The 25,262-nt window shown below is 35.2% G+C and overlaps 1 protein-coding gene across 4 annotated transcripts in view; it reads right to left on the bottom strand.

Moving 5' to 3' along the window:
* The window catches only part of FAM227B (family with sequence similarity 227 member B), a 212,893-nt gene that overhangs the window by 150,408 nt on the left and 37,223 nt on the right, over window positions 1-25,262 (bottom strand). For all 4 annotated transcript variants that reach the window (XM_061428810.1, XM_061428808.1, XM_061428811.1 and 1 more), the window contains 2 exons: window positions 21,581-21,707; window positions 11,203-11,340 (listed from right to left, as the gene is read on the bottom strand). In XM_061428810.1, the coding sequence (XP_061284794.1) occupies window positions 11,203-11,340; window positions 21,581-21,707 (265 nt within the window). The remainder of the gene's footprint in view (window positions 1-11,202; window positions 11,341-21,580; window positions 21,708-25,262) is intronic.

Below are 25,262 nucleotides of genomic sequence, written 5' to 3'. Positions count from 1 at the left end.
CTACAATTGCCCTTTTAGTTCCCATGCAAAAAACAGTGGTGTGTAATAGACCTGTGCTTCCCCACTGGAGACTCAGTTTCTTTCGTAGGATCAGAAATTCTAATTCTTTGCTATCACTGTACCTCTGGGCCACTCTGGCCCCACAGTGTGGGTTTTCCAGTTCTCCAAATGACTGCTTACTATTTCTAGAGGTATCCATATACATAATCGGGGAATAAGTGAGATTTCTCCTCCAGTCTTCTCCATCCTTCTTTGGGTTCAATGCCTGGGTCAGGAAGATCCCTTGGAAGAGGGCATGACAACCCACTCCAGTATTTTTGCCGGGAGAATCATATGGACAGAGGAACCTGGCGGGCTACAGTCCATAGGGTTGCAAAGAGTCAGATACCAATGAAGCGACTGAGCACACATATATACTAACAGCTTTCCTCCTTCTTTCTCACTTATTAAAATTTTATCTCAGGAAGGAATCTAAACACTCATTCACATTAGTCATGAAAGAGGACATAAGGCCATGGTAATTTTCCTAGGTTAAAACTCTTATCCTATGATGAAAATTTTAAGCCTTAATACACTTACAAGCCTGTAAAATTAAATGTCTGAGAGGCTCTATGTGAAGTAGTTAAAAAGTTCAGGCTCTAAGGCCAGAATTTCCTGAATCTGAATTCATGTTGTTGTTCAGTCGCTAAGTCATGTCTGACTCTTTGCGACCCTGTGGACTGCAGCATGCCAGGCTTCCTTGTCCTTCACCTTCACTTTCTGAATTCATATTCCACCATTTATCGTTTATCTGACCTTGGGTAATTTACTTAATTTATGTTTCAGTTTCCTCATTTTATAATTTATAATAAAAGCAACCTATTACATAAGAATATTTATAACATGGCTCTAATAATTTAACACATTTTATCAAGTACATAGTTCAAATTGAAGATTTCCCTAAATTTAAAAAAAAGTATTAAAATTTAATTTTGAGCAGTATATGAAAATAATTCATAATTAAACCTCTAACCTGCCATAATATCCCAGACTTAGATGCCTTATCCAGAAACAGAAAATGATTTGTTTTAGAATCTAATATAAAAAGTATTTTTCAAATATTTATAGGCAAATAAAACAGATGAAGCATTTCGTAAAGATGTTCCATTAACACAAAAATCAGGAGTGTTTGAACAAAGACAATTTTTATGTTTTTCCAAATTTTTAAAATTATTTCATTAAAAATAAAGGATAAAAATCTCTTTAAAGCATGGTAGTACACCACTTAGAGCAATTCTATATTTTAGATTGCAGAAAATGGATACTGCAAAATAATAACTTCTGATAAAACTAGAACTATCATGAAATACCCCAGAGAAGGAAATGGCAAACCATTCTAGTATTCTTGCCTGGAGAATTCCATGGACAGAGGAGTCTGGTGGACATAGTTAACGGGGTCGCAAAGAGCCAGACACAACTGAAAGCCTAACACACATACACACATCATGAAATAACACATAAATAAACAATTCTTGGAACAAAAGTAATTGAGATAAAAGCTCATAAGCAGTATTTCCCTTAATAAGAGAAAAACACTTTCAGTGGTAGCTATAAACTCTGAGACCACATAAGTATATTCTCTTGGTGGCCAGAAATATTGGTCAATATCAGCTGATTATTTAAAATTTTTGAATGTTGACTATGATTAAACACTGAAATATAAAACAGTTTTATATATGTATTATTTATGTAAAGAATGTAAAAAAACAATGTTATATATTACAGAAAGAAAGAATGCCATAATCATTACCTTTGGGGAGGGAGAGACAGATTTAGGGATGGTACAAAAGATCTGTAAATAAAAGACTTGAAAAACAAATATGGCAAAATGCAAATATTTGTTATGTGTGGGAAGTATTTTCTATACTTTCCTAAATGGTTAAATAAAATATAAAAATAAAAGCAAATCTAAAAAGAAACCCCATGTAAAGTATTGGGATAAATATAACCACTTTGATCTATCTCTCAACTCTAAGTAAAATAACTATGAAACATACAAATAGGAAAATCTGCATGAGCACCAGAAATTAAATACAAAATCTGATATAGAAACCTATGAAATAGGACCAAATTTTAAAATGTTTTTAATAATAAGTATACTTTACCACATGATAGGAAAGTATACACGAGGAGTACTCAATAGATCCACATCCCCACTGGCAGAAACTTACTTAGAAAACCAAAGCACCACTGAAATGAGATGCTTACTGGGGAATCCAAAGAGATGCCCCTTATTCGAGGTCACTTTAGAGACACCCGGTAGAATGATAACCTCCACAGTATAAAACATGATGTTGAAAACCATGATTTTCCCTAGGGACTTGATTTTTTGCTTTCAATCTCACTTCCAGGGCCCTTTCAATAGTCACTTAACACAAAACTGTTCTTGATTTACAAAACATATACCAGATGAGTAGCTTGTAGAAGACTATCCTACTTTTTACAATTGATCCGTACATATTTTCATTTTTTATGAGGCAAAAGAAGGCAACTTTAGTCTGTCAAAGTACTCCATGTGAAAACAGAATCTGAGGCCTTTCTCTGGAGATTTTATTTCCTTAATGTCAGGGGATATTCTCCAATGGTGAAATGAAACTTTTTCCTTAAATATCTGAAACAGTGTCACTTTCCCTCCCTCTTCAATTTAGTCTTATAAGTTGTCTATGTCTTACTGGAAACATTTGGCTAAAATCTTTACTAGGTCTACAAAAGAGCTTAGGGAGATCCAAGAATATTAACTAAATTTTGGCATTGTGAAAGCTTATGAAAATTATCAAGACATGTTTTAGTGACATTTTTAAAATTTAAAGATAAATTTTAAAATATTGGAATATCTAAATAAAGTAAAAGTAAAAACTAAATTTTATTGATTAACTGTATAGGAAGAAAAAACAGGCTGGTTTAGACTCCTCTATTAAGACTAAATAACAAGATAATGAAGCAGTATCTAGGTTTATAGGAAAATGTGATTTGACACTTTTGATATTTAAATTGAAAAATAAACTCAGTATTTAAACAAAACATTTAATTTATATCAGTCTGACTCTCCCATAGATAAAAGCTGTGAATTCTTGAGAGTGTTAAAAGAAAGGGCACTAACCACTGGCAGAGGATGAGATGCTTAGATAACATCACTGACTCAAAGGATATGAATCTGAGCAAACTCCAGGAGATAGTGAAGGACAGAGAAGCCTGGCATCCTGCAGTCTATGGGGTTGCAGAGTCAGACATGACTTAACAACTGAACAGCAACCACTTGAAGATACCAGGGAAAGACTAAAAGCAGACAGAAAAAGGAGGGGGAATTGAACCTTCTAACATGGAGCCTGTAGGATTCTCATCAAGAAAAAAATGGGGAGAGGACTGAAATCCATAGAATTAGAAATGAAAAAGGAGCAGTTACAACTGACATCACAGAAATACAAAGGATCATGAGACTACTACAAGCAACTATATGCCAATAAAATGGACAACTTAGAATTCTTGAAAGATACAATCTTCTAAGACTGAACCAGGAAGAAATAGAAAAGATGAATGGATCAATCACAAGTACTAAATTGAAACTGTGATTTTAAAATTTCCAACAAATAAAAGTCCAGGACTAGATAGGTTCACAGTCAAATTCTATCAAAGATTTCAAGAAGAGTTAACATCTATCCTTCTCAAACTATTCCCCAAAATTGCAGAGGATGGAACACTCCCAAGCTCATTCTATGAGGCCACCATCACTCTGATACCAAAACCAGACAAAGATGTTGCCAAAAAAGAAAATTACACGCCAACATCACTGATGAACACAGATGTAAAAAATCCTCAACGAAATATGAGAAAACCCAATCCAACAACACATTAAGAGAAACATACACCATGATCAAGTGTGATTTACCCCAAGGATGCAAGGATTCTTCAACATACATATATCAGTACGATACATCATGTTAACAAACTGTAGAATAAAAGCCATATGATCACCTCAATATATGCAGAAAAAGCTTTTGACAAAATTCAATACCTATTTATAATAAAAACTCTCCAGAAAATGGGCCTAGAGGGAACATAACTCAACATAATAAAGGCCATGTATGGGAAACCTACAGCAAACATCATTCTCAGTGGTGGAAAACTGCAAGCATTTCCTCTTAGATTAGGAATAAGATAAGGATATCCACTCCCACCACTTTTATTCATTCTTCAAAAAGTAAACAATTGGAAAAAATATGTAAAACAATGATTTTCATGTGTTGGACAAGAGGCAACACTGGACAGTAATCCCCGCCCCTCAGCCAAGAGAAGAAAACCTAAAGAAGGAACACTTGTCTGTTTTTGTCTCTAAAAAAGAAATTTCAGGCCACAGTGCAAGTGGTGGGAATCCAAACAGAACTGATTTGAAAAATAAAATTTAGCATGCAGGTAGGTCAGGGAAAGCTAAAATTCACAGGTCAGCATAACATAGATGAGACAGAAGCACATACAGAGCAATCTGGAGCTCTTTGGAAGGTTATCCTTAAATTTTTGCCTGAGGTTGGTTTTAAAAAAAAAAACACAGGAAGGAGCAGACAGAACAATGCCTGGGGCTCAGAGGAAGCTCATGTTCCAGACAGCCAGATGGGAAATCTGCAATACACAGAGCATGGAGTAGAATACTAAAGAAGAGAACTGTCTCAGCAGGGGAAGCAAGTTAGGCTAAACAAAAGACTTCTCTGGTTCCACCTAATGAAGCTTAAAATAAAGCCTCAAATAGACCAAAATATTTCTAAGTATTAATAACTAGACTGCATCACAGAAGAAAAACACTCAAAAATATATAAAGGAATAAAATAAAAACTCACAAAACTACAAAGTTTACTTAAGAAGAAACTGATCATTTGATCACTATATCTATTAGAGAAATTGAACTGTTTTATCTGACCAAAAAAATCTGACCACAGAGAACTTTCCAGACCCAGATGGCTTCATTGGGTGAATTCTACCAAATATGTAAAGAAGAATAAATAACAATTTTATACTAACTCTTAGAAAAGAGAAGAAGGGCAAACATTACACTTATTACTAAAATGTGATAGGATAGTACAGAAAAGAAAACAAAATTTTAGCAAACTGAATTCAGTAGTACATGAAAAGGTTAATATATAATTGCCAAATGGGATTTATCCCAGGAATGCAAGGTTGGCTTAACATTTGAAAAATCAATCAATATAATTCACTATATCAAAAGACTAGAAAAGAAAAACAATATGTTCATCTCAACAAATGCTAAAAAGCATTTGTCAAAATTCTACATATATTGTTATAAAAAGAACAAGAACAACAAAAACTTCTCAGCAAACTAGAAAGAAAATGAAACTACCCCAACCTGATAAAAGACATCTATAAAAATCTTCGGCAAAAATTTAACATTTTCATCTAAGATCAAGAATGAAGCAAGGATGTCCACTCTTAGCACTTTTAGTCAACATCTTCTTAAATATCTTAACCACAGGCAAGTAAAACACATTAAAGGCTTATAGATTGAGAAAAAATGCTCTTTATTCTCAGATGACATGAATGTCCATGAAGAAAATCTTAAGAAATCTAAGAAGGCTACTAAAAATAATAAGAAAGTTTAGTAAGATTGCAGGGTATAAAATCAACACAAAAGTATTTTTCTATCATATTTTCTATGTATTATCAATGAAAAATTAGGAACTGAAATTAAAAATACCATGTGCAATATTACTTGAGAGATGTGTGCAGCATCTACACAGAAAAAATACTGGAAAATATTGCTGAGGTAAATGAAATAAGTCCTAAATAGATGAAATCTTCTATGTTCATGGAGTGGAAAATCAGTATTGTTAACATGTCAGTGCTTCTTGAGTTGACAGATTTAACCTAATTTCAATTAAAATTTCAGAGTATATAAAATACTGATAAGTGGTTTAAAATTATACAGAAAAGACAAGACTCTGGATAACCAAAATAATTTTTTTAGAAGAACAAAGGTGGAGAATTTATAGTACCTGACTCCAAGACATGTTATAAAACTACATTTATCAAGGTAGTTTAGTATTGGCATCACCGAAACAAAAATTAGAGTACAAGTGTGTATTTAGGCATAGGCCAATACAAGTGTTGTCAAAAGCTTTTTTGACAAAAGTTCCAAGATAATTCAATGGGCAAAGATAATCTTTTCAACAAATGGTTCTAGAACAATATGCAAAGAAATGATCCTCAATGCTTACTTCACATAATTTTCAAAAATTATTGAAAATGAATTAGAGTCCTCAATGTAAGAGCTACAGCTATAATCTATAAAATTATATACTATAAAATTTCTAGTGAAGTAAGCCAGAAGGAAAAACACCAATACAGTACACTAACGCATATATATGGAATTTAGAAAGATGGTAACAATAACCCTGTGTATGAGACAGCAAAAGAGACAGTGATGTATAGAACAGTCTTATGGACTCTGTGGGAGAGGGAGAGGGTGGGAAGATTTGGGAGAATGGCATTGAAACATGTAAAATATCATGTATGAAACGAGATGCCAGTCCAGGTTTGACGCACGATACTGGATGCTTGGGGCTAGTGCACTGGTACGACCCAGAGGGATGGTATGGGGAGGGAGGAGGGAGGAGGATTCAGGATGGGGAACACATGTATACCTGTGGTGGATTCATTTTGATATTTGGCAAAACTAATACAATTATGTAAAGTTTAAAAATAAAATAAAATTAAAAAAAATAATAAAAAAATAAAAAACAAAATTGAAGTATTAGAAATACAAAAAAAAATAAATAAAATTTCTAGAAGAAAATATGGGAGAAAATCTTGACTGAAATTAAGCTTCATAAAAAATTCTTGAATATGAAACAGAAAGTACAAACTATATTGGAAAAAATGATAAATTTGATTTCACCATACTATATAATTTTGTCTTAAAGACACTATTATAAAATAAAAAGGGAACTACAGATTATAAAAGAATATTTATAAAATCTATATCTGTTAAAGAACTTATATCTAGAATATATAAAGAACTGTTATAACAGAATTAAAAGAACACAAACAACCCAAATAAAAATAGCCAAAAGACTAAAATAAACACTTCAGCAAAGAAGACCTACAGATGGCAAATAAGCACATGAAAAGAAGCTCATCATAATTAGTTATTAGAGAAATCAGAATAAAACCTAACTAAGTACCAGTATCAGAGAAGGCAATGGCAACCCACTCCAGTGTTCTTGCCTGGAGAATCCCAGGGACAGAGGAGCCTAGTGGGCTGCCGTCTATGGGGTCGCACAGAGTCGGACACGACTGAAGCGACTTAGCAGCAGTAGCAGCAGCAAATACCAGTATAACCCACAAGAATGGATAAAATTAAAAGATTATACAAAGTGTTAACAAGGAAGTAGAGTATTAATATAACTTGTATCCTGGTAGGAAGTAAAATTTTAGATAAATTTGGCAATTTCTTAAAATGCTGTAATGCACTTCCTATAGTACCCAGACTTCCACTACTAGATGTTTACAAAAGATAAATGAAATTCTATGTTTACACAAAGACTTGTAATGAATATTAACAGCAGCTTTACTTATAACAGCTTATAGGTAAGCTTACAATAACTTATCTTGGAAACAATGCAGATGTCTACCCACCTGTGAACAGATAAAGAAATTGTGGTATATCCTTACTATGGACTTAGCAAAATACAGGGTAACAAACTATTAATACATGCAACAAGATGAATGAATCTCAAAATAATTATGCAGAGTAGAAAATGCCAACAAAAGATAGCACATGTTCTATGATTTCATTTACATAAAATTCTAGAAAATGCAAACTAACCTGTACTGACAAAGCTCACAGGAGTAATTGCCTGGGGATTGAGGAGGGAGGAATTACAAAAAAAAGTCTAAGGAACTTTTGGGAATGGTGGATATGTTTCCTATCTTGAAAGTTGTGATAGTCTCATGAGTTTATATATATGTCAAATTGTCAAATTTTATATTCTAAATATGTGTGGTTTATTGTACATCAATTAGACCTCACTCAATAAAGGTGAAATAAACCATGTCGTTATTTGGAGCAAATATCCTAACACTAGATAATGTGAGGCCATTATTTATGTAGATCTTCTAACATATGTGACAACAATAGCACAAAGGACAAAGAGGAGTAGAGTACATGTAATTATCCTTCTCCAAGTTCCTACATTTTAGTGAAATAGGATAACATTAACTTTAAGTAGGATTTCAATAATTTAAGGATGTGTTTGAAACCATTAAGGCAATTACAAAAAATACAAGGAGGTAATATGCAAATAGCCAATAGAGTAATAAAAATGGAATACTAAAAATATTTGATTAACCAAATGAAGATAAAGAAGGGGAACTGAAGAACAAAAAAGAGGAACAAACAGGAACACGGTAGAACAAACCTAACCATAGTTATGTTGAACTAATTCAATAGTTATATTGAATGTAATGAAGTAATCACTCCAATTAAAAGGAAGAAATTTTAAGACTTAAAGAAACCCCAAGATTCAACTATATCTCATTTATAAGAGGTACACTGTAAACATAAAACACAAAGAAACTGTAAGTAAAATGTTGGGAAAAGAGGCACTATGCAGACCACAAACATAAGCAAGCTGAAGTGGCTGTATTAATAACAGACAGAATAGCACTCAGTGGAATTACCATAGATACAAAGAAACATAATGATTAAAGGGAAAACATAATATGTAAATGTATATGTACCAAATAACTTAAAAATGCATAAAGCAAAAATCAACAGAATTAAGGAGAGAAATAGATAATTCTACAATTGTAGTTGGAGATCTTAATATCACCTCTCAGAAATAAACAGAACAATTAAATAAAATATCATAAAGATACAGAACCAGAGTTAGCAAACTTCTTCTATGAAGGGCCAGATAATCCAATATTTTAGGCTTTGTGGGCTGCATATGACCTCTGTAGTATATTCTTTAATGTTTTGTTATTTTACAGCCCTGAAAACGGAAAAATCATTCTTAGCTCATAGGATATATAAAAATAGGCCAGATAGTTTACTGAACCCTAATACAGAAGATCTAAAGTGCAAAGTGAAAGTGAAGTCGTTCAGTTGTGTCCAAATCTTTGGGACCCCGTGGACTGGAGCCCATTAGGCTCCTCCATCCATGGAATTTTTCAGGCAAGAGTACTGGAGTGGGTTGCCATTTCCTTCTCCAGAGGATCTTCCCCACCCAGGGATTGAACCCGGGTCTCCCGCATTGCAAGCAGATGCTTTTACCATCTGCGCCACGATAAACCACCTTGATCTAATTGAGACAAAATAATTGCAGAATATATATTCTTCTCATGTGCACACGGAATGTTTACCAAGACAGATCATGTACTGTAGAACAAATCTCAGTGCACTACAAAAGACTGTACAGATCACTATTTTTAAAAGTAGAAATCATTATTTTTAAAAGTAGATCAGATCACTATTTTTTAAAGTAGAAATCAGTAATTTTAAGATATCCAGAAAAACCCTAAATTTTTTAAAATTAAGTAATACACTTCTAAATAACCCATGGATCAAAATAGAAATTATACTGGATATTAGAAAATATTCTGAATTAAATGACAATGAAAATATAACATCAAAATATGCAGAAAGTAGCTGAAACAGTAATTGGGGAAATTTATAGCTTTAAATGCTTATATAAAAAAGGAGAATGATAAAACAAATAGAACAAATTCAAACAACAGGTGGATAAAGAATATATGGGAGTTCCTTACACTATTTTTACCGCTTTCCTATAAGTTAAAACTTGAAAAAATTAAAAGTCCCTTAATTTTCTATTTAGCCAACTTATTTTTCACATGTAAAACTAAGAAGCAAAAAGAGATGTTTAAGATTGGGTCAAAATAGTAAATTATCTCTCTTTCTATACAAAATAACAAATATGTATGAAGTTCTATAAAAACAAGGGTAACATTAGCAAATAAGAAATTTCACATAACTACTAAAAGACAGAATGCTATCTATAGAGATAAGAGTGGCAAAAAATCAAAGCACTAATCAGAAAAGCAGTAATTAATCAATTAAACAATTTTAGAATAAAAAACTAACTGAAGAGAGAGTTTTCAGAAGAGCAGGTTGAGGAGGTTAGTCCCTCCTTCCACCAGCCTATATCAAGAAGTATAATGGAAAGGTATTTCCCTTTACACTAGGAGTTCTTAACTTTGCCTGCAAATTGAAGTCATCTGAGTACCTTTAAAAAATATACTGAGTCTGAGATTCTGTTTAGTCGGTCAGTAATGAGGCCTGAGCACCAGACCAGGGTTTAGTATTGAAATACAGTATAAATTAGAGAGACATGAGCTTGCCTTAAAGTGCTTTTTAATATAGAGTAATTAAGAAGTTTGGTCTTATCTCAGAAATTTGGCAGGTATAAGAGAACACAAAAATATATCCATGTGAATTGGTATTTCAAGTAGTCTGTAAGTGGATTATCTAAAAAGTGAGCATTTGGAAACAAAATACTGGAATCTAACTATCTCCCTTTGTAACAAATATAATAATGGAAATTTAAAAGTACTAGATAAAAGCAGGTAGATTGTGTTTTCATATTAGGTTAAGTAAGCCCTGATAAATATGCCCCCAAACTGACACTCTACAAAGGCATTATTTAAATTTACTGAATAAAACATTTTAAGCTTATCTATTGGTAAAATACATTACGAACCAGTTAGCAATACAGCCAAAAAGTAAGAATATTTGTAGCATTCTTATATATGAGAAGTTCCCTGAAATTAATATTAAAATCATAATAAGTGTAAATGAGAAAAGGACTTAAGTACATGTAATTTTTATAATGAAAAACTAAAAACATAAAGCGGTATTCAAATTAATATAATACCCATCTATAGTGAAGTGAAAGTGGCTCAGTCGTCTCCGACTCTTTGCGACCCCATGGACTGTAGCCTACCAGGCTCCTCCCTCCATGGGATTCTCCAGGCAAGAGTACTGGAGTGGGTTGCCATTTCCTTCTCCACCCATCTATAAATTAAATGTTATTTTAAGACTCTCACCAGAAAGTAAGTCATTAAAAAATTCTGATAAATGAATAATGATATATTTGATTTTGGCTATTTCAGTAAGCAATATATAATAAATTTACTTACAAGCTGATATCTGTTCTTGATTTCTTACAATCATGTCCTTTATAGATTTTGAAGGCATTTTCTTGCTACCATGAATGGTGGTTGTGGAGAGTTCTTTCAGTTTCCAGTGGGTCCAAAATCCTTTTTGAGGTGGTAAACCTGTTAATACAAAATGTATATTTAACCAAAGAAATTACTATTTTAAAAACATCTTCTGTTGAAGCCTTTTTTTGAGTATTATGCATTTAATTCTCACAACAGTCCTGTGAGAACTGCCAGTCTTAGGTTTCAAATGAGGGAATCTCTATACAGAAATGTTAATGTCTTACCATATAAGACAGTGAATCAGAAAAGAGATAAACATGATATATACCCTTCTGACTCAAAAATACAAGCTAAGTTCATAAACAGACATAAGGGAAGATTAACATTGTGAAAACTTGAAAGGACCTAAATATCCAACAATAGTACATCCAAACAGTGGATCATGAAGTATCCATAAAAAGTTACCTTGTAAGTATTTATTAACATATAAAAGTAATCATAGAATTGTTTTTATGTGAAGGACAATTTTACCTTATACAGATGTGTGACTGTAGCTTAATTGTTATCATGATTGCCTCTGAGCAACAATCAATAGATGATTACATTAAAAATTTTTCCCTCTCTGTATCTATTATTTTCAAAATAATGTTTTTGACTAGATTATAACACTCTAAAATTTAAAAATAAATTCTATTTAAAAAGTTCCACTTTTGTTCCAAAAGCTGTGTAGGGTTGAATAATTGATTTAACCACACAAAACATTTATATCCTCAGCAGTAAAAATGAGAACAATATAAATTCCTTAGTATACTTCATATGCTTATTCTGATGGTTAATTGAGTTTGTATATGTTAAAGCATTCAGTAACTGGGAAACATGAATATAAAAACAAACATAAAATATAATAAACATATTAACATACACTGACATACTCATAAAATATATCCAATATTTTCCCAGTAGTGAGCATTCAATGAGGATTATTTGTTGTATTTTGATATCAAATTGGAATTTTTGAAGTGTTTTTAAATTTGGTCATTGCTTATTTTATATTAGTTGCCACTAGATAAAATATTCAAAACAATTCATTTGAATGTTTCTCAATATTGTCTGTGTTTTAAAATATATGGTATATTAGTGGAAAATCTGGGGTATAGGAAGGTCAACAGATCGGGATATTTAAAAGATAGTTTCTTATTGAATGGGGGATCAATGTCAGAGTAGGAAGACATGGAGCTCACTTCTCACAAACACATCCAAAATATATCTACACATGGAAGACAACTTAAAAAACAAAAACAAAAAACCAACTAATTGGAAACCAGCAGGATATCTTTTATAAAGCCAAAACTGCAAGAAAGATCTCCATGTAACTGGGCAGAATTACAGGGGGAGGGGAAGGCGTTAGGGTGGGACCAGCGCCCCTGGAGGGGTATGGAAGAGAAGGTCCACACACGTGCATCCTTGCCCCGCGGAGGCCCCCTTGTCTGCCAGGAAATCCACTGAGACAGATGGGAGAGCTGGAGAAGCCTAGACTCTACTTGTGAGGCGGGTGTGTGTGTCGGATTGCTAACAATCAGAGCAGCGAGAGACTTGCACAGATGGCAGCCACCTCATCATACTTCCCAGTCCAAAGGGCAAATGCCCAATTCCGCTCACTCCACACCACAGCCTGGCAGGGGATCAGGAGAAAGAGGCAGTCTAGTTGCTAGAAGTGGGACTGCTGACTTACGCAGTAGCTCTAGTTTTCATTCTTGATGAGCCTCCATACTGTTCCCCACAGTGGCTCTACCAATTTACATTTTGACCAACAACAAGGGTTCTCTTTTCTTCACATCCTCATCAATATTTGTTATTTGTAGTCACTTTGAAAATGGCCATTCTAACAGGTGTGAGGTGATATCTCATTGTAGTTTTGACTAGCATTTCCCTGGTGATTAGTGATGCTGAACATCCTTTCCTGTACTTGTTGGACATCAGTATGTCTTCTTTGGAAAAATGTCTTCAGTTCCTCTATTTTAAAAATCACATAGTTTTTGTTTGTTTGTTTGTTTTGCTATTGAGTTGAGTTCCTTTTAGTTTTTGGGTATCAATCCCTTATAACATATGATTTGCACATATATTTAATAAATTCATTTTGCATTTTGTTGATTTTTTTTTTTTTTACTGTGCAGAAGCTTTTTAGTTTGATGTAGTTTCACTTACTGATTTTTGCTTTTGTTGCTTGTGCTTTTGATACCATATCCAAAAAATTATTGCCAAGACATATAAGGAGCTTTTCCACTGTTTTCTTCTTAAGAGTTTTATGGCTTCAGTTCTTTCCTCCATTTGAAGTTAATTTTTGTGAGTGATATAGAAAAAGCAAGGGAATTCCAGAAAAACATTTGCTACACTAAAGCCTCTGACAGTGTGGATTACAACAAACTGGAAAATTGTTAAAGAGATGCGAATACCAGACCACCTTACCTGCCTCCTGAGAAACCTGTATATAGGTCAAGAAGCAACAGTCAGAACCAGACAGGGAACATCAGATTGGTTCAAAATTGGGAAAGGAGTATGTCAAGGCTGTATTTTGTCACTCTGCTAATTTAACTTATATGCAGAGTACATCATGCAAAATGCCACACTGGATGAATAGTAAGCTGGAATCAAGAATTGCTGGGAGAAATATCAACAGACTCATACATGCAGATGCTACCACTCTAATGGCAAAAAGCAAGGAAGAACTAAAGAGCCTGTTGATGAGGGTGAAAGAGGAAAGTGGAAAAGCTGGCTTAAAACTCAACATTCAAAAAACTAAGATCATGGCATCCAGTCCAATCACTTCATGGCAAATAAAAGGGGAAAAAGTATAAACAGTGACAGATTTTCTCTTCTTGGGCTCCAAAATCACTGCAGATGGTGACTTCAGCCATGAAATTAGAAGACACTTGCTCCTTGGAAGAAAAGCTACTACAAACCTAGGCAGCATACTAAAAAGCAGAGATGTCACTTTGTTGACTAAGTTTCATACAGTCAATGCTATGGTTTTTCCAGTAGTCATGTATGAATGTGAGAATTGGACAATAAGAGGCTGGGCACTGAAGAATTGATGCTTTCGAACTGTCGTGCTTGAGAAGATTCGTGAGAATCCCTTGGACAGCAAGGAGATCAAACTAGTCAATCCTAAGGAAAATCAACTCTGAATATTCATTGGAAGGACTGATGCTAAAGCTCCAATACTTTGGCCTCCTGATGCAAAGAGCTGACTCAATTTAAAAGACCCTGATGCTGGAAAGGATTGAGGGCAGGAGGAGAAGCACGTGACAGAGGATGAGATGGTTGGATGGTATCACTCAATGGATGTGAGTTTGAACAGACTCTGGGAGATACTGAAGGACAGGGAAGCCTGTGTGCTGCAGTCCACGGGGTTGCAAAAAGTCGGACACAACTTAGCAACTGGACGACTAAGATAGGAGTCAAATTTCATTACTCTACATGTGGTGATTCAGCTTTCCCAACGCCATGTATTGAAGAGATGATCATATTCCTATTGAGTATTCTTGGCTTCTTTGTCAAATATTAGTTGACTGTGTTTGTGAGGGTTTATTTCTGGGTTCTCACTCTTCTTCCATTGGTCTGTGTGGCCTTTTTTGTTTAATTTCCATGTTTCACTCAAATTACATATCTGATCATACATGTTATCCATCTTTTCCACTTGAGCATTTACCACATTAATCATAGGTAGTTGAAATTTTCTGTCTAATATTCTAATACCTGTGCCTTATCTAAAACTGGTTCTGATTATTTATTTGTCTTTTGATAGGTAGTTCTGTTTCTGGGGTGAGTTTTATCTCCATTCCTTCGCTAAGGGCAGCTGGATTTGCTGCCCTTCCTCCCTGCAACCTCTCTCCCTCCTCCTGCTGTGACTTAAAGCTTGTTGTTGTTAACACAAAGGAGATGGAAGAGAAGGGTCCAGGCAAGGCTTAATGCCTTTTTTGTAGTGGTTTCTCTTATATTCCCCCAGGCTTTCTCAAGACTGTCATACCATCCTCAATTGTTACTTATAAAATATCTGGAGAGAAACTTGTAATGCCAACTTCCTCCTTGTTTATGAAGCTCCTAAGTATCCTATATGGTCACATTAGACCATACTCAGCTGTAAGTAATTCATTAGAAATTTTGGCTAAATTCTTCTTACTGCCTTTTTATGGCATCTAGCTGCATCTGTCCCACGTGAGCAAGTGCTGACATCTGGTCTTCCCTTGGAGGCACCTGTCTTTCTGTAGATTTTGGGTTGACTGCCTTGGAACCTCTGATGGGCTCAAGGAAAGTTTCAAATTTGCAGGTAGTTTAGTGTTTTCAGGTAGAAGAGTGGAAGTAATATTTTAGTTTTTTACATCCTAAGCAGAAGCCAGAAGTCAGAGCACAAAACTTCATCTTACTCATTGTAAAGCTGCCACATAGGACAGTCATAAAGCTTGTGCTAAAACCTAGCCAATCATACAAAATCTTAATGTGTCTCTATATTAGGCAGAAGTATCCTCCAAAGTCTTCCATATCTTAATGTTCCCAAATGGTGACTATGTTATGTTACACGGCAAAGAGGAATTAAGGAAGCAGACAGAATTAAGTTAATAACTGGCTAGCCTTAAAATATGGACAGTATGCTGGCTTGTCCAGGTGAACCTAATGTACTCAGAAGAGTCATAGATATGGAAGAGGGAAGTAGAAGAGTCAGTATTAGAATGATGCAATATGAGAAAGATGACTAGTCATTGTGGGCTTTGATGATGAAAGGCTATGAGGCAAAGAATGGAAACAGCTTCTGAAAAGCTACAAAGAGATTTTCCCTTGAGCCTCTAGAATAACACAGCTCTCCCAACATCTTGGTTTTACCCTAGTGAAACTCATTTTGGACCTATGACTTTCAGAACTCTAGGATAATACACTTACGTTGCTTTAAACTAAGTAGTAATCTGCTGCATCAGTAATAGGAAACTAACACAAGCTCTGGTGCTTTTTTTTATTGTATATGAGGATCTCTAGGCTTCCCATGTGGCTCAGTGGTAAAGAATCCACCTGCCAATACGTGTTCCATCCCTTGGTTGGGAAGGTCCCCTAGAGAAGGAAATGGCAACTGACTCCAGTATTCTTGCCTGGGAAACCGCATGGGCAGAGAAGCCTGGTGGGGCTACAGTCCATGGTGTTGCAAAGAGTCGGACATGACTTAGCAACCAAACAACAACAAATAAGGAACTCTGGTAAAAAAAAAAAAAAAATCTGTGAAAAACGAACCAAAATGAAAGCCAACTGACAATGTAAGTAATCAAACTGAATATAACGCAAAGAAACAAATAAAGCTATGACATCATCTTTTAAAAAAGGAATTTTTCATATATTAACGAGGAGAAATTAAGTATTTTAGATCTATGATATAAATATTTCTCCAACAAAGAAATAAGAAAAATGTCTTTTTAAATTCCTTCAACAAGTGCTCTAGCCAAAACAAAATAATCAATCACAATTGAGAGATAAAATCATAGTAAAAGGTGAAAAGGTCATTTATGAGCATAGAACTCAGAAAACATGTGAGTCTTGATAGATATGCAATGTGAGAAAAAGCATTGTGACAGAAATCTGTACAAACACATTCATGTTAAATAAATCACAGAGGCTCTAGTGCAGCCACCACTACTGCCTTTGTTTTCAACTTAAATTCTTATCCATGCATAAAAATAAAAATGAACAATTATGTACAGGTCAGTGAATCTTTTCAAGTTTAATACATGGCGTGCAAGTTACCAGCCCTCAGAAACAAAATATTCAGCTTGTAACACCATGGATTAGTTTTGTCAGATTTTGAACTTTGTATCAAAGAACTCATACAGGATCTACCTTTTTGTGCCTGGTCCCTCAACCTTGTTTGTGTGATTTGTTTACTACTGTATACGATTGTAGTTCACTCATCCTCATTGCTGGCAGTATTTCAGTATATGAATACTCCACAGTTTATCTAAATTTTATATTATTGTGGGCATTTGAACAGTAGATTTTGATTATTATATGAATAGCATTGCTATGAACATTTTGTTCTTTTGGTATACAGAAATATGTAGATTTCTGGAGGTTATGTACCTGAGAGTCCAAATTTAATATATGTTTAGCTTTAGTAGATATTGGTAGTTGTCCAGAATATTCATATAATTCCACCTGCATAGCTACCTTTTATCTTAAGAAAATGCAGGTTTGAATTTTTTTTAACTCTGAGATGAGTGTAGATTTACATGTACTTGCAACAAATAATACAGAGAGATCCCTGTGCCATCTATGTAGTTTCCCACAAAGGTAACACCTTGTAAAGCTATAATATGATACCACAATCAGGATATAGACATTGAGGCTAAGGTACAGTTTCATCCCAAGGATTCCTTAAGCTTGCCATTTTAGCTACACCTACCCTTCACTTTAAACCATTTCTCTGCCTGATGTGAAGGAGAGGCAATAAACATCAATCCTTTCGCTATACAAATATTTTCTCCTAAGGTGAAACAGCCCACAGAGAAGTACTGAAGCAAGTGTTCAACAGTGATAAATAGCCTATGTTGGAAGAATCAGTTCAGTTCAGTCACTCAGTTGTGTCTGACTCGTTGCGACCCCATGGACCGCAGCACACCAGGCTTTCCTGTCCATCACCAACTCCCAGAGTTTACTCAAACTCACGTCCATCGAGTCAGTGATGCCATCCAACCATATCTGTCCCCTTCTCCTTCCACCTTCAATCTTTCCCAGCATCAAGGTCTTTTCCAATGAGTCAGTTCTTCACATCAAGTGGCCAAAGTATTGGAGTTTCAGCTTCAACATCAGTCCTTCCAATGAATCTTCAGGACTAATTTCCTTTAGGGTGGACTGGTCAGATCTCCTTTGCAGTTCAAGGGACTCTCAAGAGTCTTCTCCAACACCACAGTTCAAAAGCATCAATTCTTTGGCACTCAGCTTTCTTTATAGTCCAACCTTAACATCCACACATGACTACTGGAAAAACCATAGCTTTGACTAGATGGACCTCTGTTGGCAAAGTAATGTCTCTGCTTTTTAACATGTTGTTTAGGTTGGTCTTTGCTGGTGGCTCAGGTGGTAAAAGTGTCTGTCCACAATGTGGGAGACCAGGGTTCGATCCCTGCGTCAGAAAAGGTCCCCTGGAGAAGGAAACTCACTACAGTACTCTTGCCCGGAAAATCCCATGGACAGAAGAGCTTGGTAGGCTACAGTCCATGGGGTCACAAAGAGTCGGATATGACTGAGTGACTTCACTTTCTTTCTTTCCTTTCTTTCTAGGTTGGTCATAACTTTTCTTCCAAGGAGCAAATGTCTTTTAATTTAATGGCTGCAGTCACTATCTGCAGTGATTTTGGAGCCCCCCCCAAGATAAAGTCTGTCACTGTTTCCATTGTTTCCCCATCTATTTGCCATGAAGTGATGGGACCAGATGCCACGATCCTAGTTTTCTGGATGTTGAGTTTTAAGCCAACTTTTTCAAAGAATATGCATTTGCAAACAAATGTATTCAGGCTAGAAGTAAGAAAACTATCTATTCTGATATTTAAATCAGATAAGGGATCTATATTTAGTGTTCTTGCCTTTAACTCAGGCAGTTCAAAGCAGAATGCTTTGAAGACCAATAGGGACAGGCTAAAGTAGACATCCCCACTGGATTTACCTTATAAATCTCCTAACTCATTGCTATTGCTCATCTTAGCATATTACATACATTCATGCTTGAATACATCACAGAAACTAGTTAAAAGCATAACAGTTGCAAAAGAAGTATGAAAACTATATTTGCAGATGATACGATAAATGACTTGAAAACCCTAGAATGAATGATAAAGCTCAAACAAAAGGATTAAGTAAGGAAGTGACTCATAATATTTACATACAGAAATCAATATGAATTTGGGGGTGGGAACACTATGTAGTCTATAACAGGTCTGGAGGAAATCTGTTTTGTTCTTCACTTTTTCTCTTATGGTATTTTTTTTTTTTTTTTTGTCTGAATGATGTGCTCATTCTCTTTTTATTTCTTATATTTGAATTAGTTGGATTTTTCTCTGTAATTAGGAGACTCCTGTCTTGTGTATTTTGATGGAGGGGGCTGGTGCTCCAGGTTATTTTCTAGAATTTACCTCCCACGGACTTCTTCCTTAAAACATGAAACATTTTCTTGTAGAAATGGTTTGGTTACTAAGAATTGACACAAAACAATTATAAAAGAGTAATCAAAGTTTGGACAGAAAGAGATTTTTCTCTCCAATACCATAGTTTTAAAACCTAAGTGCCTAAATCTCTAGCTAAGTACTCCAGGATGGAATTTTACTTCCCTTCAGTGTTTTGAGTTCTGCCACTCCTACTTATAATATAGTTTTAAGGGACTTTATTTCAGTCATACCTGAATGGTCTAGTGGTTTCCCTACTTTCTTCAATTTAAGTCTGAATTTGGCAATAAGGGGTTCATGATCTGAGCCACAGTCAGCTTCTGGTCTTGTTTTTGCTGACTGTATAGACTGTTGGAAAACTCAGCAGTGGCCACAGGACTGGAAAAGGTCAGTTTTCATTCCAATCCAAAAGAAAGCCAATGCCAAAGAATGCTCAAACTACTGCACAATTGCACTCATCTCACATACTAGAAAGTAATGCTCAAAATTCTCCAAGCCAGGCTTCAACAGTATGTGAACCATGAAATTCCAGATGTTCAAGCTGGATTTAGAAAAGGCAGAGGAACCAGAGATCAAATTGCCAACATCTGCTGGATCATCAAAAGAGCAAGAGAGTTTCAGAAAAAGTCTACTTCTGATTCATTGACTATGCCAAAGCCTTTGACTGTGTGGATCACAATAAACTGTGGAAAATTCTTAAAGAGATGGGAAAACCAGACCACCTGACCTGCCTCCTGAGAAATATGTATGCAGGTGAGAAAGCAACAGTTAGAACTGGACGTGGAACAAGAGACTGGTTCCAAATAGGGAAAGGAGTACGTCAAGGCTGTATATTGTCACCCTGCTTATTTAACTTATATGCAGAGTACATTATGAGAAACGCTGGGCTGGATAAAGCACAACCTGGAATCAAGATTTCTGGGAGAAATATCAATAACCTCAGATATCAGATGATACCACCCTTATGGCAGAAAGCAAAGAACTAAAGAGCCTCTTGATGAAAGTGAAAGAGGAGAGTGAAAAAGTTGGCTTAAAACTCAACATTCAGAAAACTAAGATCATTGGCATCTGGTCCCATCACTTCATGGGAAATAGATGGGGAAACACTGGAAACAGTGACAGACTTTATTTTTGGGCTCCAAAATCACTGCAGATGGTGACTGCAGCCATGAAATTAAGCTTGCTCCTTGGAAGAAAAGTTATGACCAACCTAGGCAGCTTATTAAAAAGTAGAGACATTACTTGTCCAACAAAGGTCTGTCTAGTCAAAGCTATGGTCTTTCCAGTAGTCATGTATGGATGTGAGGGTTGGACTATAAATAAAGCTGAGCACCGAAGAATGATGCTTTTGAACTGTGGTGTTGGAGAAGACTTTTGAGAGTCCCTTGGACTGCAAGGAGATCCAACCAGTCCATCGTAAGGAAATCAGTCCTGATTATTCATTGGAAGGACTGATGTTGAAGCTGAAACTCCAATACTTTGGCCACCTGATGCGAAGAACTGACTCATTGGAAAAGACCCTGATGCTGGGAAAGATTGGAGGTGGGAAGACAAGGGGACAATAGAGGATGAGATGGTTAGATGGCATCACTGACTCAATGGACATTAGTTTGAGTAAACTCTGGGAGTTGGTGATGGACAGGGAAGCCTGGTGTGCTACAGTCTATGGGGTCTCAAAGAGTCAGATACGACGGACTAAACTGAACTCCTACCTACACACACACACACACACACATACATCATGATTCAAACATTTTTTCCCCTTGATTAATGATGGTATGTTATATAAATAATTCAGTTAGCTCTAGAATTTACCCAGTATTATCTGCTATAAAAATGCCAGCAGTGTTCTAAAAGAAGCAGCTTGAAATACTTCTCTTACAAATATAAAATATATATCATACAGTTTTCTTTCTGTGGCAGTTTTGGTTTCTACAAGAATTCCACTGCCTATAAAATTATTTGCCTTCTAAAGTTAATAAGTGATTAATTTTATTATAACAGAATTTTCAGAAGAAAATCATCATGATTTTGAAACACAGACATCAATATTCTGTTTTGTAAGACAAAGAACTACAAAATTTTTGACTAAACAAAACACTGCAATTCAAAAGTTTTAGGTACCAAAGTAGTGATCAAAACTTAAATAACATTCATACCTGACAACCAAAGAAAAATATTATTCCCTAGATCTTCTTTAAATTCATCATTAAAGAGATTACTGGATTCTGGAAATGCTTCCTGGAATGTTGCGTAGATAGCTTGTGCCAAACAATCAGGATACACCTACCAAAACAGAGCCATATTAAAATAATTTCATATTGCATGTAACATCTCAAATACCAAAGAAGTTATTGAGTTTTTGAAATATACATGTCTCTTTTTCTCCTTATAACTTGTTTTTGGCCTTTTTTGCCTCTTTGTACCTCCAACTACTGACGAATATGAACAAAGAAGAGTTGAAAATAAAGTCATATCAGTTTAGCTATTTGTTAGCATTTAGGGGAAAAAATTTAATTTGGATAAAGGATGAAGTTAACGGTTAAGGTTTAATGGTTCTACACTTATTTCATTTTACCTTGTTATTGATATCCTCTTTCAGAAAAAGTATACCCTCTTTCTAGTCATTGTAATACAAAGTATATATACATTTAATTGAAGTATATTTGACATGTAATACTGCATAAGTTTAAGGTGTACAACATGTTGATATATTTGTATTTTGCAATATGATTACCACCACAGCATCAGCTAATACCTCTATTACATCACACAGTTATCATTTTGTGTGTGTGTGGTGAGAAATAAAAGCATGTTTTTAAATAATTTAAAGTCCATTTAGGTGAGTTAATGTAGCATAACCCCAATTATTATTGAGGTTATACTACACTGTTTGCTCCTTGGAATAAAAGCTTTCTTCTTGGAAGAAAAGCTATGACCAACCTAGACAGCATATTAAAAAGCTGAGACATTACTTTGCCAACAAAGGTCTATTTAGTCAGAGCTATGGTTTTTCCAGTAGTCATGTATGGATGTGAGAGTTGGGCTTTAAAGAAAGCTGCTGCTACTGCTAAGTCGCTTCAGTCGTGTCCAACTCTGTGCGACCCCATAGACGGCAGCCCACCAGGCTCCCCTGTCCCTGGGATTCTCCAGGCAAGAATACTGGAGTGGGTTGCCATTTCCTTCTCCAATGCATGAAGGTGAAAAGTGAAAGTGAAGTCGCTCAGTCCTGTCTGACTCTGAGCGACCCCATGGACTGCAGCCTACTGGGCTCCTCTGTCCATGGGATTTTCCAGGCAAGAGTACTGGAGTGGGGTGCCATCACCTTCTCCGAAAGAAAGCTGAGCACCAAAGAATTGATGCTTTTAAACTGTGGTGTTGGAGAAAACTCATGAGAGTCCCCTGGACTGCAAGGAGATCAAATCAGTCAATCCTAAAGGAAATCAGTCCTGAATACTCATTGGTGCTGAAGCTGAAACTCCAATACTGTGGCCACCTGATGTGAAAAACTGACTCATTGGAAAAGACCCTGATGCTGGGAAAGATTGAAGGTGGAAGGAGAAGGGGACGACAGAGGATGAGATGGTTGGATGGCATCACTGACTTGATGGACAAGAGTTTGAGCAAGCTCTAGGAGTTGGTGATGGACAAGGACGCCTGGCATGCTGCAGTCCATGGGGTCACAAAGAGTTGGACATGACTGAGTGACTCAACTGAACTGAACCCCAATTGTAAAGCCATGAGTGAATATCAACTAATATACAGTACTACCAGTATTCTATTAGACTTAAAGTCACTTGACTACTAAGTTTCTCTCGGGGAGTAACTATACACAGGAAGATACCAGATTTTTATGTTAAAGATTTAAAATATTCTATTTACTATTTTGGAAGGCTGGCAGACACCAGAAACTGGAAGATGCAAGAGATGATTTCTCCCTTTGGGTTTCTTAAAGAAATTAGCTGTGTTGATACTTTGATTTTAATCCCATAAGACTCATTTTGGACTTCTGATCTACATAACTGTAAAACAATGAATTTCCATTTCTTCAAGCCTCTAACTCCATGATGGTTTTTACACCAGCAACAGGAAACTAATATAGTCACCTACCTCAGCAGTGCTCAAATCTGCTGGTAAGTGATGGTATTCTTTAAAGAATTTCATTAGTTTTTTGGGGGTAGGGAAAAAGAGGCAGGCAAGAATGCTTTAAAAACACTGATATATTTAATTTTACTGAATCAGCCATGGACATATGCTACTGGAAAGAGTCACATAATTGTGGTATATAAAATTATGCTAGTAATTAAAAAATTGAACTAGGTAAGGAGAACTTTTACATTTTGTTTTCTGTGTATATCTCAGCTTTAGGAGATTCGTGGGAAAAGAGATAAAGTGTCAGATAGTGTTGGGAAATTTTCTGAGGGAATATCATTGTATGACATTGGAAGAAATGAAATAAAAACCATATGTTTAGATTCAATTAATTTATACTGAATAGTGAGACCTGAAGATAATTTTTTGATTCTTCTCAGATGAGCCAATTAGTAACAAAACTCCCAATTATTTGAATGAGTTAAAACAGAAATTAGTCAATGAGAGATGAGGCTCCACTTCTACTTATACAGCTGCGGAGGTAATAGATATGTAGGGAGGTGGTCTGATAGACCACAGGGGGAAGGGTCCAATCACTAAGGTGTACATGTTATTTTTTCTCAGGTGAGGCTTTGAATCTTAGAAGTATTGAAATAACTTGGAAGTATTGAAATAACTTCTAATTTTTCCTTGGAAAATGCCACTGAAAATAGGGACTTCAGAAAAAATCAAGTTGTGATTTGAGAAGGATATAAAGACAACATCTTGATATCAAAAGGCACATCATCCCAAGGAGAACATTCGGACACTAAACGTAAGACTAGAAATTACAGAATGAGGGATATGTAACTGTGCCACAGCTTGTTTGTTCACATTAAATAGGCTTTTAAAAATTCTTTTCTTAAGGCTTGTGTTAAAGCATGCTTGACTTTATCAAACCACGTAGTAGACAGACAAGACCCACCACAAAAGGACAGACTAGGTGAAGGATTATAGATAGGAGAAATCCAGCCAGTTTTGTCATCTCTAGGCAATTTAATGATCAAAAATCCTAACCATTAATATTTTTCCTGTAAATAAGAAAAATAAATTTATATTAGCAGAGAAAATGCTAGTCTATCTTTTGGAATATCAGTGTTCTATAAGGCAAGTTATGAATCATCGATCAACCTCTTCATCTGATGGATAACAGGCTATGGCATTGAAGAGACTGAATGTCTGCAAGATCACCTGTGTAATTAGTAGTGGACTCCTTATTCCCAGCCCACTGCTGGCTTCCTTCTATAATACTGTATGTACATTTTTGTAAGCTAGATCCAGATTGAGTATAAATATTTGGCAATTCTATGTTTTCCTGATAGACATTTATTTTATTTTAGGATTTATCCATAAAAACATTTACTGACTTGAAAATACTCATATATTTCTGATTTTACAGATGTCAGTTCAACAAAGTATTTGAATGTGTCTTCTGCTTTGAAATGCTAGAAGTTTACATTTCAAAATACTCAATGAAATTCCATGCATCTTCATTTCACATTACTCAAGAACATAAATGATTTTAACCAAATTATTTTAACATAGTAAAACAACATTTGATTCATAAATTTGTTCATTGTTCTTTACTGTTCACAGGTGCTTAGTGTTGTACTTATGCATAACACAAGAGGTTAAGTCCTCTTAGACCAAAATATACTTTATAAAGTAAAAGGAAAATAATTTTGTAGATTGAAAAATCAAGAATATGCT

The sequence above is a fragment of the Bos javanicus genome, chromosome 10 (genome assembly GCF_032452875.1).
Source record: "Bos javanicus breed banteng chromosome 10, ARS-OSU_banteng_1.0, whole genome shotgun sequence".
Classification (NCBI taxonomy): Eukaryota; Metazoa; Chordata; class Mammalia; order Artiodactyla; family Bovidae; genus Bos; species Bos javanicus.
This window is presented reverse-complemented; position numbering and strand designations above follow the sequence as displayed.